The sequence below is a fragment of the Diadema setosum genome, chromosome 13, assembly GCF_964275005.1.
Source record: "Diadema setosum chromosome 13, eeDiaSeto1, whole genome shotgun sequence".
NCBI classification, from domain to species: Eukaryota; Metazoa; Echinodermata; class Echinoidea; order Diadematoida; family Diadematidae; genus Diadema; species Diadema setosum.
This window is the reverse complement of record NC_092697.1, coordinates 30,069,157-30,083,036: the sequence shown is the minus strand read 5'-3', so window position 1 is coordinate 30,083,036 and position 13,880 is coordinate 30,069,157. Positions and strand designations below refer to the sequence as shown.

General features: G+C 37.3%; 1 protein-coding gene across 1 annotated transcript in view; it reads left to right on the top strand.

Moving 5' to 3' along the window:
* Positions 1–326: 326 nt before the first annotated feature.
* The window catches only part of LOC140236664 (rapamycin-insensitive companion of mTOR-like), a 112,415-nt gene continuing 98,861 nt past the window's right edge, over positions 327–13,880 (top strand). The window contains exons 1-2 of the mRNA XM_072316583.1: positions 327–372; positions 472–519. Of these exons, the coding sequence (XP_072172684.1) occupies positions 327–372; positions 472–519 (94 nt within the window). The remainder of the gene's footprint in view (positions 373–471; positions 520–13,880) is intronic.

The window sequence follows — 13,880 nt, the reverse complement described above, 5'->3', positions numbered from 1 at the left end:
TTTTTTTTTTTTTTTATCCCTTTTCGGTATGAAGCTGCGCTTAATGGAAAGAAAAGTTTTCTAAAAATGAGGTGTGTTTTATACTTCATTGTCATTATGACAAGTTGAAGCTAATTCATTTCCCGCGATCAGCTGTAAGTTTTCCTTACGCACGTCAGGCCATGGGCGTTTCCACAGTTCATTAACCTTATTCATTTTTCTCGTCGATGAAGCTCCGAAGACCCACATCCTCAACGAGTTCGTCATTATTATACACACAGACACACACACACGGGACCGGTACCGGCGGTATGGATAAACTGCGCATGAGCAAGGGGTAGCTAATCATGGCGGCCACCATGTACAGAGGACGGAGCTTACGACGATCGAAAGGTAAGCCTATATTTTCGGTCTTCTTAGAGATTTTCACGAATTTAATGAAAGAGAAAGATGTTCTCAAGGTATTTCCTTCTTTTTTTCTCGATACTACAGGCCGCCATGATAGTGGAGATTCGGATGTACCACTGGATTTAAATCGAGGTAAGAGCTTTTTGCAGTGCGATTTTGCTGTACGGTAGAGATCTGCCGGCCAGGCTTGGCATTGGATCGCAATGCATCTGGCATCCGCTTGCTCAATTCACGTAGAGTTCTAGTCAATGGACGTGTTACGGCTGCAAGAGCTAAGAGCCCAGTCGGCGACCTGTGTGGTTGAGTGAACGTGCCCCATGACTAACTGTTACTATGTTAGATCTTTACTCTGCTTGGGCTAGTTCCCATAACTTTTGACAGACACCACTGAATGTACAACTGTAAGGCAGTAATAATCAATGTAGCCACATTTGAGTCAAATAACTAGACTGCTTGTCTGCACTTTTAATGATTGTAAATTTAATTGGTGGACCTCTAGGCCTCTTTAGTAGGCCTAACATTACAGTACAGGGCCTATCATCAGATCATTAAAGTGTAGAATCTAGATGGTCTAGTAATTTATAGTTGATTACTTGATACATCCTACACTGCAGTGAGTAGCAGTAAGTGGTGAATAATTTTTTTCTTTCTTTGTCCTATAGACCTAGACCTACCCTGTCTTATTTTGATTTACCGTGAATTTACCTTGAAGTGCCACACCTCCATCTTCACATAGTCGATAGATAGATTGCAAGTGTGGCAGGGTATAGGGAGCTTTTTAGCCCATTAATAACCCAATTTAGATTATTTCATTTTGAAGATGAGGAGTGTCTGTGATTGAATGACATCTTCAGGGAGTTTACTCGGCTGTAGAACCGAAGTGTTTTCTTACGTCCAGTCTAGAGCATGTCTTTGCAAATTTCTGGGAATGTTCTCGAGTACCTCGTACCTTGATATGTTGTTTTCTGGAAGATGGAATTTGGGTCGATGTTGTCTAACTGTGTTGTGAAATTACCTGATAGTACACTGTACTAGTGTGGTAACATAATGCATTACACACATTTGGAGTGGTACATATCCATTTGCACTTGATATAGATCTAGATCTACATGTAAATTAAGCTCTACTTCTCAAGTCTACTTTCTTCAAGTGCGAATACTGCTGCCGCTGCGCTGGTGCTCGTACTCGTGTCAGCTATCACCCCAACACAGTTCTTGGTTTTTGGACCCTTTGTTTGTAGCTGTATGACTTTTTATGAGAAAGATATTTGCAATTAGAAAGTTCTAATTTACATGATGGAAGTAGCAATTTTCTGCAAACGTCCAGGAAATGTCATCAATATCCATGCATTCATACCAGTACTATTCTACTAATATATTAACTACCCATACAGGTGTATTTATACAACTCATAAACAGTTTGAGGTTCTGTATTGTAACCAACAAATTAACAAATGCCAACTAGAATGTAACCTCCTTGGCAGAGGTAATAATTGGAAAAGTCTTTATGAAAAGCAGAACTTTTAGTTGGTACTTACAGACTGACGCCTACATGTTTGTTTGTTTATGGGGTGGGGGTACACAATTGTTACTGTACATGTATGTTACCCATTTGCTTTGTACTGTAGAACATCTACAGTACACTCAGTACACTGTACATGTCCGGTTATTATGTGCCATGTACAAAGGTGCAGTATTTCTGACACACATTGTACACAATGTACAAATGTCTAAATGCAAAGTCTAAAGATAAGATCTGAGACTACCAGAAGAAGAGATAAAATGCATTGCAAAGTTTGGTGTGATTCTGTTGTAGTTGTGAATTGACATTCTTTCCAACGCTCAAAAGAGATTTACTGCATACCACACTGGTTCAAGGTGGTTGAACGCTCCTGGAAAGATAAAGCTTATAGTTGCCTGTGACTAGAGGCCCTATTGATTTATTTGGATGGTCTATGATATGAGTATGGTCTTTGAGTAGATCCTCCATGGCACCCTTTGACCTGGTAGCAGTTGGCTTCGTTGTCACCATGAAATTCTTCATATGAGTGCAAACCTTTAGGTCTAATATGCCTTTGACAATTTTCTCTTTGACTGAAGCAAATCAGTACTAAACTACTACCCATTATAGGATTTCGCATTGTACCTTGCACACTCCTGTATGTTTGTGTGTGTGTGTGTGTGTGTGTGTGTATGTGTGTTGTTTGTATGTATTTGATGGTGGAAGGTGTAGTGATCCTGGCTGAAGTAGGGAAATTTTAAAGTTATGATATTGACAGTTTGTACAGTGAACGTGTTGTATGTGAGCTTGCTGCATTACAAACAGGAGTGACATGCCTTTTCTTCCATGCTTTGTGCAAGTTCTTGTGCCCTATATTTATTTATTTATTTATTTATTCATTTCATTGTTCATGTTTTTCATAATTCTATTTCTTATGATAAGATCTGAAAGATATGTATATTATCCACTTTTTTCCAATGAAGCTGGATATCTTACTATAGCCCTCAGTGTTTCTGTTCACAATTAAGAATCAACAAAATGATATACTATTGTCCACCGCCATATGTATATCATGTATATTCTTTGTAGGCCTATACGCTACAGCTCCCTCATGTATACGCTTTATGTTTAACTTTAATGTGCATTCTTTATACAAAGGCTTAGAGCTGTTTTTAGAAATACCTTCTTCAACTGTTACCTACCCACCCCCTTCCATTTTTGGAACATGGATGACATGCCGGTTGTGTGTCACGACCTTGGGTACTGATAATAAACCACTACCAGTTAGTATCTCCATATTTTTTCCTCTCCCCAATTAGGAAATGTGTGTTTAGGGGACTCATGGTTTACCTAGCAGTCAAGAAGAAGGGCATCACTGTAATTAAAGGTCCAGTTTACCTTTGGGAGCAGTGATTTCAAAAATGTTCAAGATATCACATTTGATGCATATGTGTAGGTCTGTTGTATCATAAAACATCCTACCATATGAAATATTTGCAATAAAACCTAAAATATAAGGAGATATCAGGGTTTTTCTCAATAAACCGTAACTGTATACGGTTTAGTCTGGAAACATTTTTATTATAACTATTGTTCACATTTTGTGTATTTAACAACACTTAACATCGATTATACGAATTCAAATTTTGACAGTTGTTGTTTCTATCCCTAACTCACATTTTAGAACTATTTTAAGGCACTAATGCTGGGTTTTTGTTTCATCTGCAAATGGTAAATTATGCCTTTAAGCATCAAATGGATCAACCCTCACACGGCCTACAATTAAGCGGATTCTTGTTGCTCCTTTTCATAGCTGCTTTTAATTCAGTAGTCATTCAAAACGGTTATACAATGCTGCCAGGGATGGTCAAGGTGGAAGAGTAGCTACAGTATTTATTGTGGTAGACAAAATATGAGGGTTTGGATAAAGTAGACTTTTGTCGTTCTCAAACCCCTTTGCTTTTTGTTGAATGCTCCCTAATCGTGGCTGAGTGAAAGAGTGAATATTCTTTCTGATGGTGTGCCAATTACGTGGTCATTGTTTTATCCAAAACATACATGCCCGGGCTTTCTGGTCAAACAATGCCTTATTTTCTGCTCCATGGCAAATTGACGCCATTGTTTTATTAAGGACTTTCCTGCAATTGCTCACATGCTCCCTGCCACATTTAAAATACTAATTGGGAGATGTGCCTCGCTTCACCGTACTTTGCTGCGCCGCATTTGCGACGTCCTTGGAGCAAAAGCGGGGACAAGATAGAGTAATTTGCAACATAATTTACAGCTGACCAACCGGTCCCGGGACTGAATGATTAATACCAGCCCGGCCTGGCTAGCCACAGCACAAAAGACACAGACTAGATGGTACAAGGCCAAGCAGTCCTGCCCCCACCACACGAGAGATTCAGGTCACTAGACTAAATATAGATCACCACTTCCTCCACAGCACTCGGCACTTGCTCTCGATTCAACCCCCTCCAGTGTCGGTGGTCGGTCGGCTCTGGGAATAGATTTCCACCACAGCGCATGTGTTGTTTCGTCCCTGATTGCAATTTCTCCCCTTCCCCCCTTGCTCTCCCCCCCTCCCCCCCCCCCCCCTTCTTCCCTTTCTTTTCCTCATCCATGAATTGGCAAGACTGGTACCCATATATCTCACAGAATACATTTACATAATTGCATACATGACATCTCTTTGCAAGAGTTTATAGGTGTCTAGATGGACAGAGTTCCTAGTCACATTGAGCAAGATGGCGTGGCATCCTTTAACTGCCTCATAAAAAAAAAGCAAACATCTCCCCCCACCCCCCAACAGAATATTATACTTACACAAGCCTGCATATTGGCATCCATAAGAAAAATCTGGAGGGTGTTTAAATTAGGGCAGTCATCTATAAAACCAAACATGTTGACCCCTTGTCTTTCACATTTGACAGGGATGGCGGCGCGATAACAATAGAAACGGTAGTACTCTGCAACACCACCCGGTGGCATCAATGCAATTTGAACTTTGGCCATTGGATGAATACAATGTCCAGTGCTGCAGTCAGCTATAAAGTTCTGAGGCTATGGATAATACACATGTACACGGTCGACAGGTTGTTTCTTTGAAGTATAAATGCAAAGTAGTCCAGTTTAATCCAGTTTATACTGTCGTTCCCTTTTCTTAATCAAATAGCAGGGTGCTACATAACTTTTTTTTTTTTTTTTTTTTTTTTTTTTTTAAACCACTTTGCCCGGTTGAGCAAGCAGATTTTCGAATCGTTGCAGATCACTTGCCCAAACATGAGTTTGGGACTTCTTTACATATTGCATCACAAAACAGTCATCTTTGGGCTTTTGTATTATATGGTTCGTGGGATTGAAGGGGAAAAAGTGAAAAAAAAAAGGTCGCTTGAAATCTTTTTGCTTGGCCAGTTCGGGCAAGCATTTTTTCTCATTGTTCCAAAACAGTTGTCCGACATTCATTTTCACATCCCCCAGACAATTGGGCAAGTGATCCGACATTCATTTTCACATCCCCCAGACAATTAAGGGCAAGTGATTATTGGTAGCGCTTTGAAATAGCTTTCCAATAAAAGACTTTCTAAAAACCAAAATTTTATCTAAAGATTACAGTATGCCATCAAAAAAACATCACGAGAACTGAATTGTTGATTTTTCTTTATTTAATCCTGTGATCAATGCAAGTCTGAATTCAGATACCATTGATTTTAATTGTAGTTTTGTTTGTATAAACACTTCCACTGTGTCTATTCAAAGTTTGTTTAGGACACTTTTTTATGCTACATATGTAAGTTATCTTGAAAGTGAGAGGAAGCAAACATTGGTCTTTTAAAAACAAAACTTGGTCATTTCATGAACAAACCGAAGAAGGAACACTGTGTTCGAGATGTGGATGTCACATCCACAAGAGAGTTGCAGTACACCAGGCTTTGATTGTGAGCTTACATACACTTTGTACATGTGGACCTTCTAATACATTTACTGCCATTCCAGCGGTTGTAATACTGCCACCTGTCACCACTGATTTGTGTGTATCGACACTTTATGTGTGAATAGCTTCCTCTTGTGCGTACATTCTTTCTTTCCCCTTTCACTTGACTCTTAACCTTTTAATGTTGTGAAATGACTTTTTAATGTCAGTTTGAACTGATGTGATAAAATGTTATTGGTGTCCATAATGCTAAATATATGTGTTGAAGTTTCTAAGTTTGCCATACTCGGTAAGGTGCTGAAGTGTCAAAAGCCATATATATTGAGGGTAATTCTCCTGAAACCACCAGAAATAAAAAATTGCAGGGCTTTGTCGATTTTCTGTAAGCGTGTAGACATGCACATGTTACAAATCATGTGACTTCCTGAGAAATGAAAAAGAAGAAGAAGTGAAAGGGAAAACAAAATGTTTGGCTGCAGGACGAAAATTTAATGATCATATTTCTGTTGACAATTTTTTAAACCCTAATAAAAAGGGTAGGCGTTATACTTGCCCCACATACTATACCTGGTACCCCTATCTCTGTCGTCGGCTTTGAGACTTGGTCACGTTCTAGGAGTCTTTGCTTTTGGTGCTTTCAGAGAAAAAATGAAATTGAGAAATGGTTGTTCGCGTAATTCAGTTTCATCACATATTGTATTGTCAGAGATAACAGTTCCTGTACATGCCATGAAGTTTGGAACATTTCAATTTTTGATAGCAAATTTAACACGTTGACTGATATTTGTACAGTTAATGAGTCAGGATATTGTTGCAGAAATTGTAATGTGTCTAAATTTTCTCGGGGGAGGGGGGAGGCTAAAATTTTTTCTTGAATAGAAATAATACCTCTCTATTCTATTGGTGTGGTTTTTGAATCAGCCACTTGTTGAATTGTCAGCCATGACTTGATTGCAAAATAGTACTGTATGCTTGCAAAATATATAGCTTATAAAATGCAGTCATGCAGTTGGAGCTTTCTGTAATGCATGAATACAGAAACCAATGTTAGTTCCCATGCAGGCATCATCCTTCAAAGGGGGCAGTAGATTTCTGGGTCATCCATTAATCTGTCTTCATTTTACTTATCATTCCTATTTGTTTAGTTTGATATGTACATTGTATGAGAGTTGCCTATAGAGTGTAATATTCATTAACCGTGGTACAAAGTTCGAGAAGGGACACACAATGTATATCGGGTATAAGTAATAATTGAACACAGTAAGAAGGTCAATAATAAAGTGAAGAAAGTCATACAGTCATACTGTTTACACAATGATGTGAGATATTCAATATTGTTTCATCAAATTTGCTTTGTGGATATGATATGGCAGGACAGTCATAGGAGCTTGTATTTGTTAGGTTTAGATGGTAGGAATTGAGGTGGAATTCCAATATTGTTTCAGTTTTTTTTTGAAGAGGATTCCAGATTTTGATTAATATTTTGTCAGACTGTGTTCATGTACACGTAATAAGGTGAGGCAACTTTTTGACTGCGATTGTGTTGTTGCTTTTTATCAGTGATTGCTAAATGATCATGTTGTGTACAGTATGCACACACCTGAAACAGCTTTGCAATGTGATTTAATGTACAAATTTTGTACAGTAGTAGACTACTGTATAAGCTGTTATTTTCGCGTACAGATATTTTCGCGAATGAGGAGGTCACAGACTTTTTTGCGAGATGTTTTTGTGAATTGACACCTACGCCAATTTAAATGTTCTATCACTCTAGCGTCTGGCGACATTTTTGTGTGTTATTAAATTCGCGATCAAACTGTGATTCGCGAAATTCGCGAAAATAACAGCTTATCACAGTATTGTAACAAGCTTTACATGGATCAAAACGCACCCCACAGGTAGTTTATAAAATGTATGATGCCTTGATGCCCTTTGACCCCTTGTTTGCTTTGAGTGCAGAAAGGGTTAATGAGTGCAAAACAATATCTAAAATGGTTTTAAGCTGCCATCTAAAACCCCTTTTTAACTGTAACCCGACAACGTCGTGAGAACAAAATTTCTTGTTTCGGCATTAAAACTGCAGGAGAGAGCGAAGGGTAACAGACACATACCGAAAAACCATCTCTGTGTAGGTTTCCATAACAGCCTACCCGTTCATGCGCAAAGGGGGTTTGGTTACAAACCACACATGTGATCGGCGAGCGGTATATCATTCTGTTTGAACTAGTGCACATGCATGCAGAGTGTATCACAGGAATGTTACTGCAGGAGCGTTTTAATAGAATGGTTGTCGGGGTAACGTAGGAGTAATATTGGGGTAATTACTCTAGCTGGTTAGGGCAGAATTTGGCAAAGGTTATCGCGACTATGTACGAGGAAAATTTTCCTTACAGAATGATACAAGAATGACAAAAATCAGTAAAAAAAAAATAAGGAAGATATGACAATTTGAAATTTCACATTTTTCCCCAAAACAATTCTTGACCAGTCCTCATGAATATTCAAATGAGTGAGTTGATGATATCATACCCTCCCAATTTTTCATGTATATTATATATGAAATTTTGAAAATTTTTTTATTTTTAGCTAATACAAGTAAAAGCATGCGTTCCCATACCAAGATATGTCAGAGTTTAGTAATATCATTTTTTCTTTTTTCATTTTGGGTGGTTTCAAGACAAAGTTTTTTTTTATTCATATTGCAGAAATATGAGATTTTTGTCATTTCTGTATATTAAAAAAAATTATGAAAGCAAAAAGAAATTATGAGAGCATGACATTGTCAACTTGCTGATTGGAATATTCATAAGAACTGGTCAAGAAATTTTGTAAAAAAATGTGAAATTTTCAAATGTCATATCTTCCTTATTTCTTATCCGATTTTTGTCAATTTTGTATCGTTCTGTAGGGAATATTTTTTTCTCTTTCTTTTGAAGTCAATCAAAATCAATCAAATCCAAAAAAAAAAAAAATCAAAATTAAATCAAATCAAGTCTATTCATTTTTGAGGGTGAATTTCCTGTTTAAAACGGGGCTTGAGGAACAAACTTACAATGTATGCCCAGTATACTTTGTTTAAATGGTCTAGAGAGAGAGTTGCTCTGCTTGAATTTTGTGTCAATGAGTGAAAGAATGGAACCAGTCCATTCATTCTCTCTCTGCTACACTGTCGTTTTAGGTTCTTTCATCTTGTTTTGTTTTCTTTTTCTTTTGAATTTTTAGTCCCATCGTCCTAAATAACAGGTACTTGTACAATTGTGATGGTGTCCCTGTATGGTGCAGCTTTGATCCATAGCAACTTTTTTGAGTGTGTAAAAATAAAATTAAAGTGTTTGCTTGCAAAAGCCTCAAAAGAGCTCTAGGTATGGCTAAGCAAACATGGTTTGTTTTGATTGTTTGTTTTCTTGTTGTTGTTATTTTTTTTTTTCTTGTTGTTGTTGTTTTTTTTTATAGAGAGAAAAAGGACTTGACTAAATTTCAAATGTTCTGAATGACTGACCATGGAGATTCCCATGATTGAATCTAATAGAGGGACAAAGTTGGAATAAAACATTTCAAATATCTGCATTTAATCTTGAGCACACACACACACACAAACACACACACACCCACACTCACACACAAGTTGCAACTCAGTGTGAGCATATTGGATTTGCCATGGTTCGGTTATGAGTAATTTGCAAATTTATCAAAAAAAATTTCATTTACTGGCATATAGGCCTATACATATGTAGATCTATAAAAATGTGGTTCACTCACCACAGTCAGTTTGATGTATTATTTCACGTGGCCAGAGAATGAATTGTTGCAATGCTCTTCCGTGCCAAGTTTTTGAAGGGAAATGGCCAGAAATAAACCTGAACAGCTTATTGCAGACTTTATGTTCATGTTTATAGGAGTCGTGCGACAGACAGATGTCATAAAACATAACATTTTGACAAGAACTTTTACTTTTGAAATGATGTGAGTGACATTTTGAATGCCAGACTTCCCTTATTAAAGCTAGCTGTGTGTACAGTGGTTTTATACTCTTGACAGTGAGGTGTGCTGATCAGCAGTTTAAGTGCACGTAAGTGTTCATCTTACCATGGCACACAAAGTTTGTGTACGCTGTACTAAAACATTTCTGTGATTTTGAATGTTGCTACAGTACACGACAGTATTTTCCTGACTGTATTGAAATCAGTCCCCACTTCCCCCTCCCCAAGAAAGTTAGAGGGTGTGTACAGTTCTGGTCGAGGTGAGGATTTAGCTTTTAACGTTTTGCGAGATATTCAGAAACCACTCTATGAGATGTCAAAGAGCATGCAGTTCTAAGGGGTATCAAAAATTTATTCGATGAAGATCGGTTTTGAAATGGCTGAGATATCCAAAAACTAGGTGAAACAAAGAGACCCTAATAAAGTTGTGGCATGTCGCCTTTTATTATTAGCACTTTTTGGGATATCTCAGCCATTTGAAAACCAATTTTCATCAAATAAACGTTGAATCCTTCTTGAAATTACATACTCTTTCATATTTCATAAGAGGCTTTTCATTATCTCACTTAGGAATGTTCAAAACATGAATCCCCACCTCAACCAGTACTGTACAGTCCCTTTAAAAACAAAGTATATTCACTCTCCCTTTAAAAAAGTCGGCCATGTTCGTATGAAACAGTGATATGGGTGTTCAGTCTGTGGTGTACATGCACAGGTACAGAAGTAATTACTTGTAGATTGCTATGATTAATGTTTGTTTGTTTGTTTGTTTTTTTAAGATTAATGGTTTTGTGCTTTTAAGTCTTGGCTGCTAGTGCAAAGTCTTGTCTGGGAGAAAGGGCAGTTTCGTAGGGCAATGACATTACTAGAAGAGTGAGTATTATTCAACAGTGGCACATGACTCCTGGAGATGTGTCCATTATACTGCATAGGGAAGCCTACATGCCTTGTAGCTCTCACCACACGCCTACCAGTTTAATTCCCTAGTGGATTTTTATTTTATTTTGTCATTATTATTTTTTTTTTATGGTGTATTAGCCATACACATTTCCCTGAAATGTACATTTGATATATGTAGCAGAATTCATTAGTCATTGTTTTGCTCAACGTATTTGTTGGTGATATATACATGTAATGAGCTGCATGTACAATTAAAAAACAACAACAACAGAAGATAAATTAGAAACATTGTGAGAATGTGATACCCAGGCACACAAGTTTTGTATTTTTGAAGCGTTGTGCACATTGGATTTACATGCACGAGGATGTTTACAGTGTACTTGTAGTGTAGGCAAGAAGAAAAAAACACAGAAAGGCACGAACATGGGCAAATACAAATGACATTCCCAAAATGTTTCCACCAAATCGAACAACAAACATACACCCACACACACCCACACACATACACAGGTACACACATTTATATACACACAAGAAAAACAAGCCTGCTTTGTTTAGTGAAACATGCACAATGTTTTCTTAAAGGTACAAACATTGTTAACAGTACAAGGGTGGGTTGGCAAGATGTCTTGTCAAACCGAGTCAGGCTAGCGCAGTCTCCAAAATTGTATGTTGATAGCGGATAATGTACTGTATGCCCTGGTGAATGTTTGACCTTGAAACCCAAGTACGTCATGTACAGTACTGTGCAAAGCTCTATTTTGAGAATTTCTCTTTTCTTCAGCATACACTTCTCTACGTGTAGTAGAAACAGAATAATGAGTGCTGCCATATTGCATTTGAACTGAAATCTTCTCTGAATACCATAATCTTTTGATACCAACTCACAACAGGAAGTGTTCATATTAGCATTTGTACAACTTCAATACTGCAAGTCCATTTTTGTCTGTTTGTGTTTGGTACCAGTTTGCATTGGAATTAGTCCTTGTGCTTCTAAGGAGAGTGTTGCACTATGGGAATAGAGACAGTTTTTAGATGAAAACTGTTAAATGTATTCAATGAATAGATTACTGTATAAGCTGAATATTTCGCAAGGTTTTCATTTCGTGAATTTCGCGAGTCAGCTGCTATTCGCGAAATTTAAGACGCGAAAATAGTGACTCTCATCCCGATGTGAATGTGATGTACGCGTGTACACTTCTCCGTTCAGTACACGACTCCACGATCGCGAATTTAACCACTTGCAAAATCGTCAGGAATTCCCGATTAGCGAAAATTTAGACTTGCGAAATATATGGCATATACAGTAACTCTTTAGTTCCTAACTGGCGTACTTGTCACTGCATTCTGCCCCTTGTGAAAATCACTGAACCACCCATGGCGACAGTAGGGTGCATACAATTGAGTATCTGAATGTAAGAGCGACCCAAGTCCATGGAAGACCATTTCGAGGGAAAAACTTCATATCTTTTTTATTTGTCCAATAATATTCTATTTAACTGTGATGGGAAGGCAACATTGTATTAGAACGTATATTATTATGACAATTAACATTTACATTAATTGTGGAGAGGCCATTTTGTGTGATGGACTTGGGTCGTTCTTTGAATCATATACATGATATTCTGCTATAGAGATGAGAGAAGGATGAGAGAGGGCGCTATAATATGAATGTAAGAATGACCCAAGTCCTTCATTCTTACATTCATATTATAAGATTTAACTCATTCATTTCAGGCACTTCCGAGGGTAATTAGGATTTATCATTTATACACAAGATGAGTCCATGCATAAGCTACAATTTCCCATGTCAAACTAAATTTGGCCAAAAATTGGACTTGGGTCGTACTTATATTCAGATCTTAAATTGTAGGCCACCAGCGTACAATTTACGTACAGTTGTGTACAAATTAATATTGTATGAGGTGTGAGTTTGTGGAATTTGAGTGTATTTCTTTGCCTGGATCTTACAGTATCATTATCTTGTATCACCTCATCTAGATGCCCAATCAATTCCTTAAAACGCATGCCATATCCATTTGTGTGAAAGCTACTTCATTCTCTTGGGAATAGAGTATTGCATTGCTAGGATCATCACATAAAGTATTGATGATATTGGGATTGTTAAAAAAAAAATCTGAGCTATATGTTGATCGAGGACTTTTTGTTTAAGCATTGAAATGTCAGCAGTCCATCAGACATCTTTTGGGACTGCCAAGGAGCTAGAAATTAGTCAAACACCACATGTTGTAAAAATTGTTTCATCAATTATAAGTATAAAATACTTCCATTTGGGACATTTTCGTTGGATATTTGTAGAGATGTACATTTATGAAATTTCAATTGGATGATGCACATGAACACATTTAATAAAAAATGCTTTGCTCTTGCTTGTTGCAGCCTGAAAAAGTACTACAATTGAGTATTTTTGTTTATTTTGAATTACAAGTGTAAGCAGATAACCATATCACTTGGCCTATACATGTGTACTTTCTGAAGCAAACTATTAAAAAAGGTAAAATGAATTTGGTCAAATATGGCAATCGTAAATTAGAGAATGATCTTTCTTTTCTTTTCCTTTTTTTTTTAAAAGCTGCAACCTGTATATCATCTTTACTATGAATATACGTTGTACAACAGTAGAAGGACTTGCCGTGTGTTACTGAAGAAACAACCGTCCGTGAGGAATTTGCAATTATTTGTCAAGATCTTTATGGATTTGCAGCTTGAACCTTGCTCTCTTTACTGTAGGTAGTAGCTTCCAGAAATGACAGTAATCCACTTTGGTGTCTGAAGTACATTGTCGTGACAAGTGAAGAGAAAGATTTAAGTGTTTTCCATACCCAGTGCCTCTTGGAAAGCATGTCCTCAATGTAGTGAGCATAGATATTGTCGCAAGACCACTGTCATATCTCCCCCCCCCCCAAAAAAAAAGACAAAAAAAAGACAAAAACAAAACAAAACAAAACAAAAAACAAACAAACTGTAAATACATGGTGAGGGAAAAATTATGTACATTACCTTCTGTACATATGATCTTCAGATATTCATTGTGTGTACAATGTAAGCAAATTTGATAATTCACCCCATTTTTTCCGTGCAAAGTAGCTGTTTTTTACATTCCGTGGGTTTCTTCTTCAAAGTGTGATTGAAGTCCTTCAATGTAGGTCTACTCAATA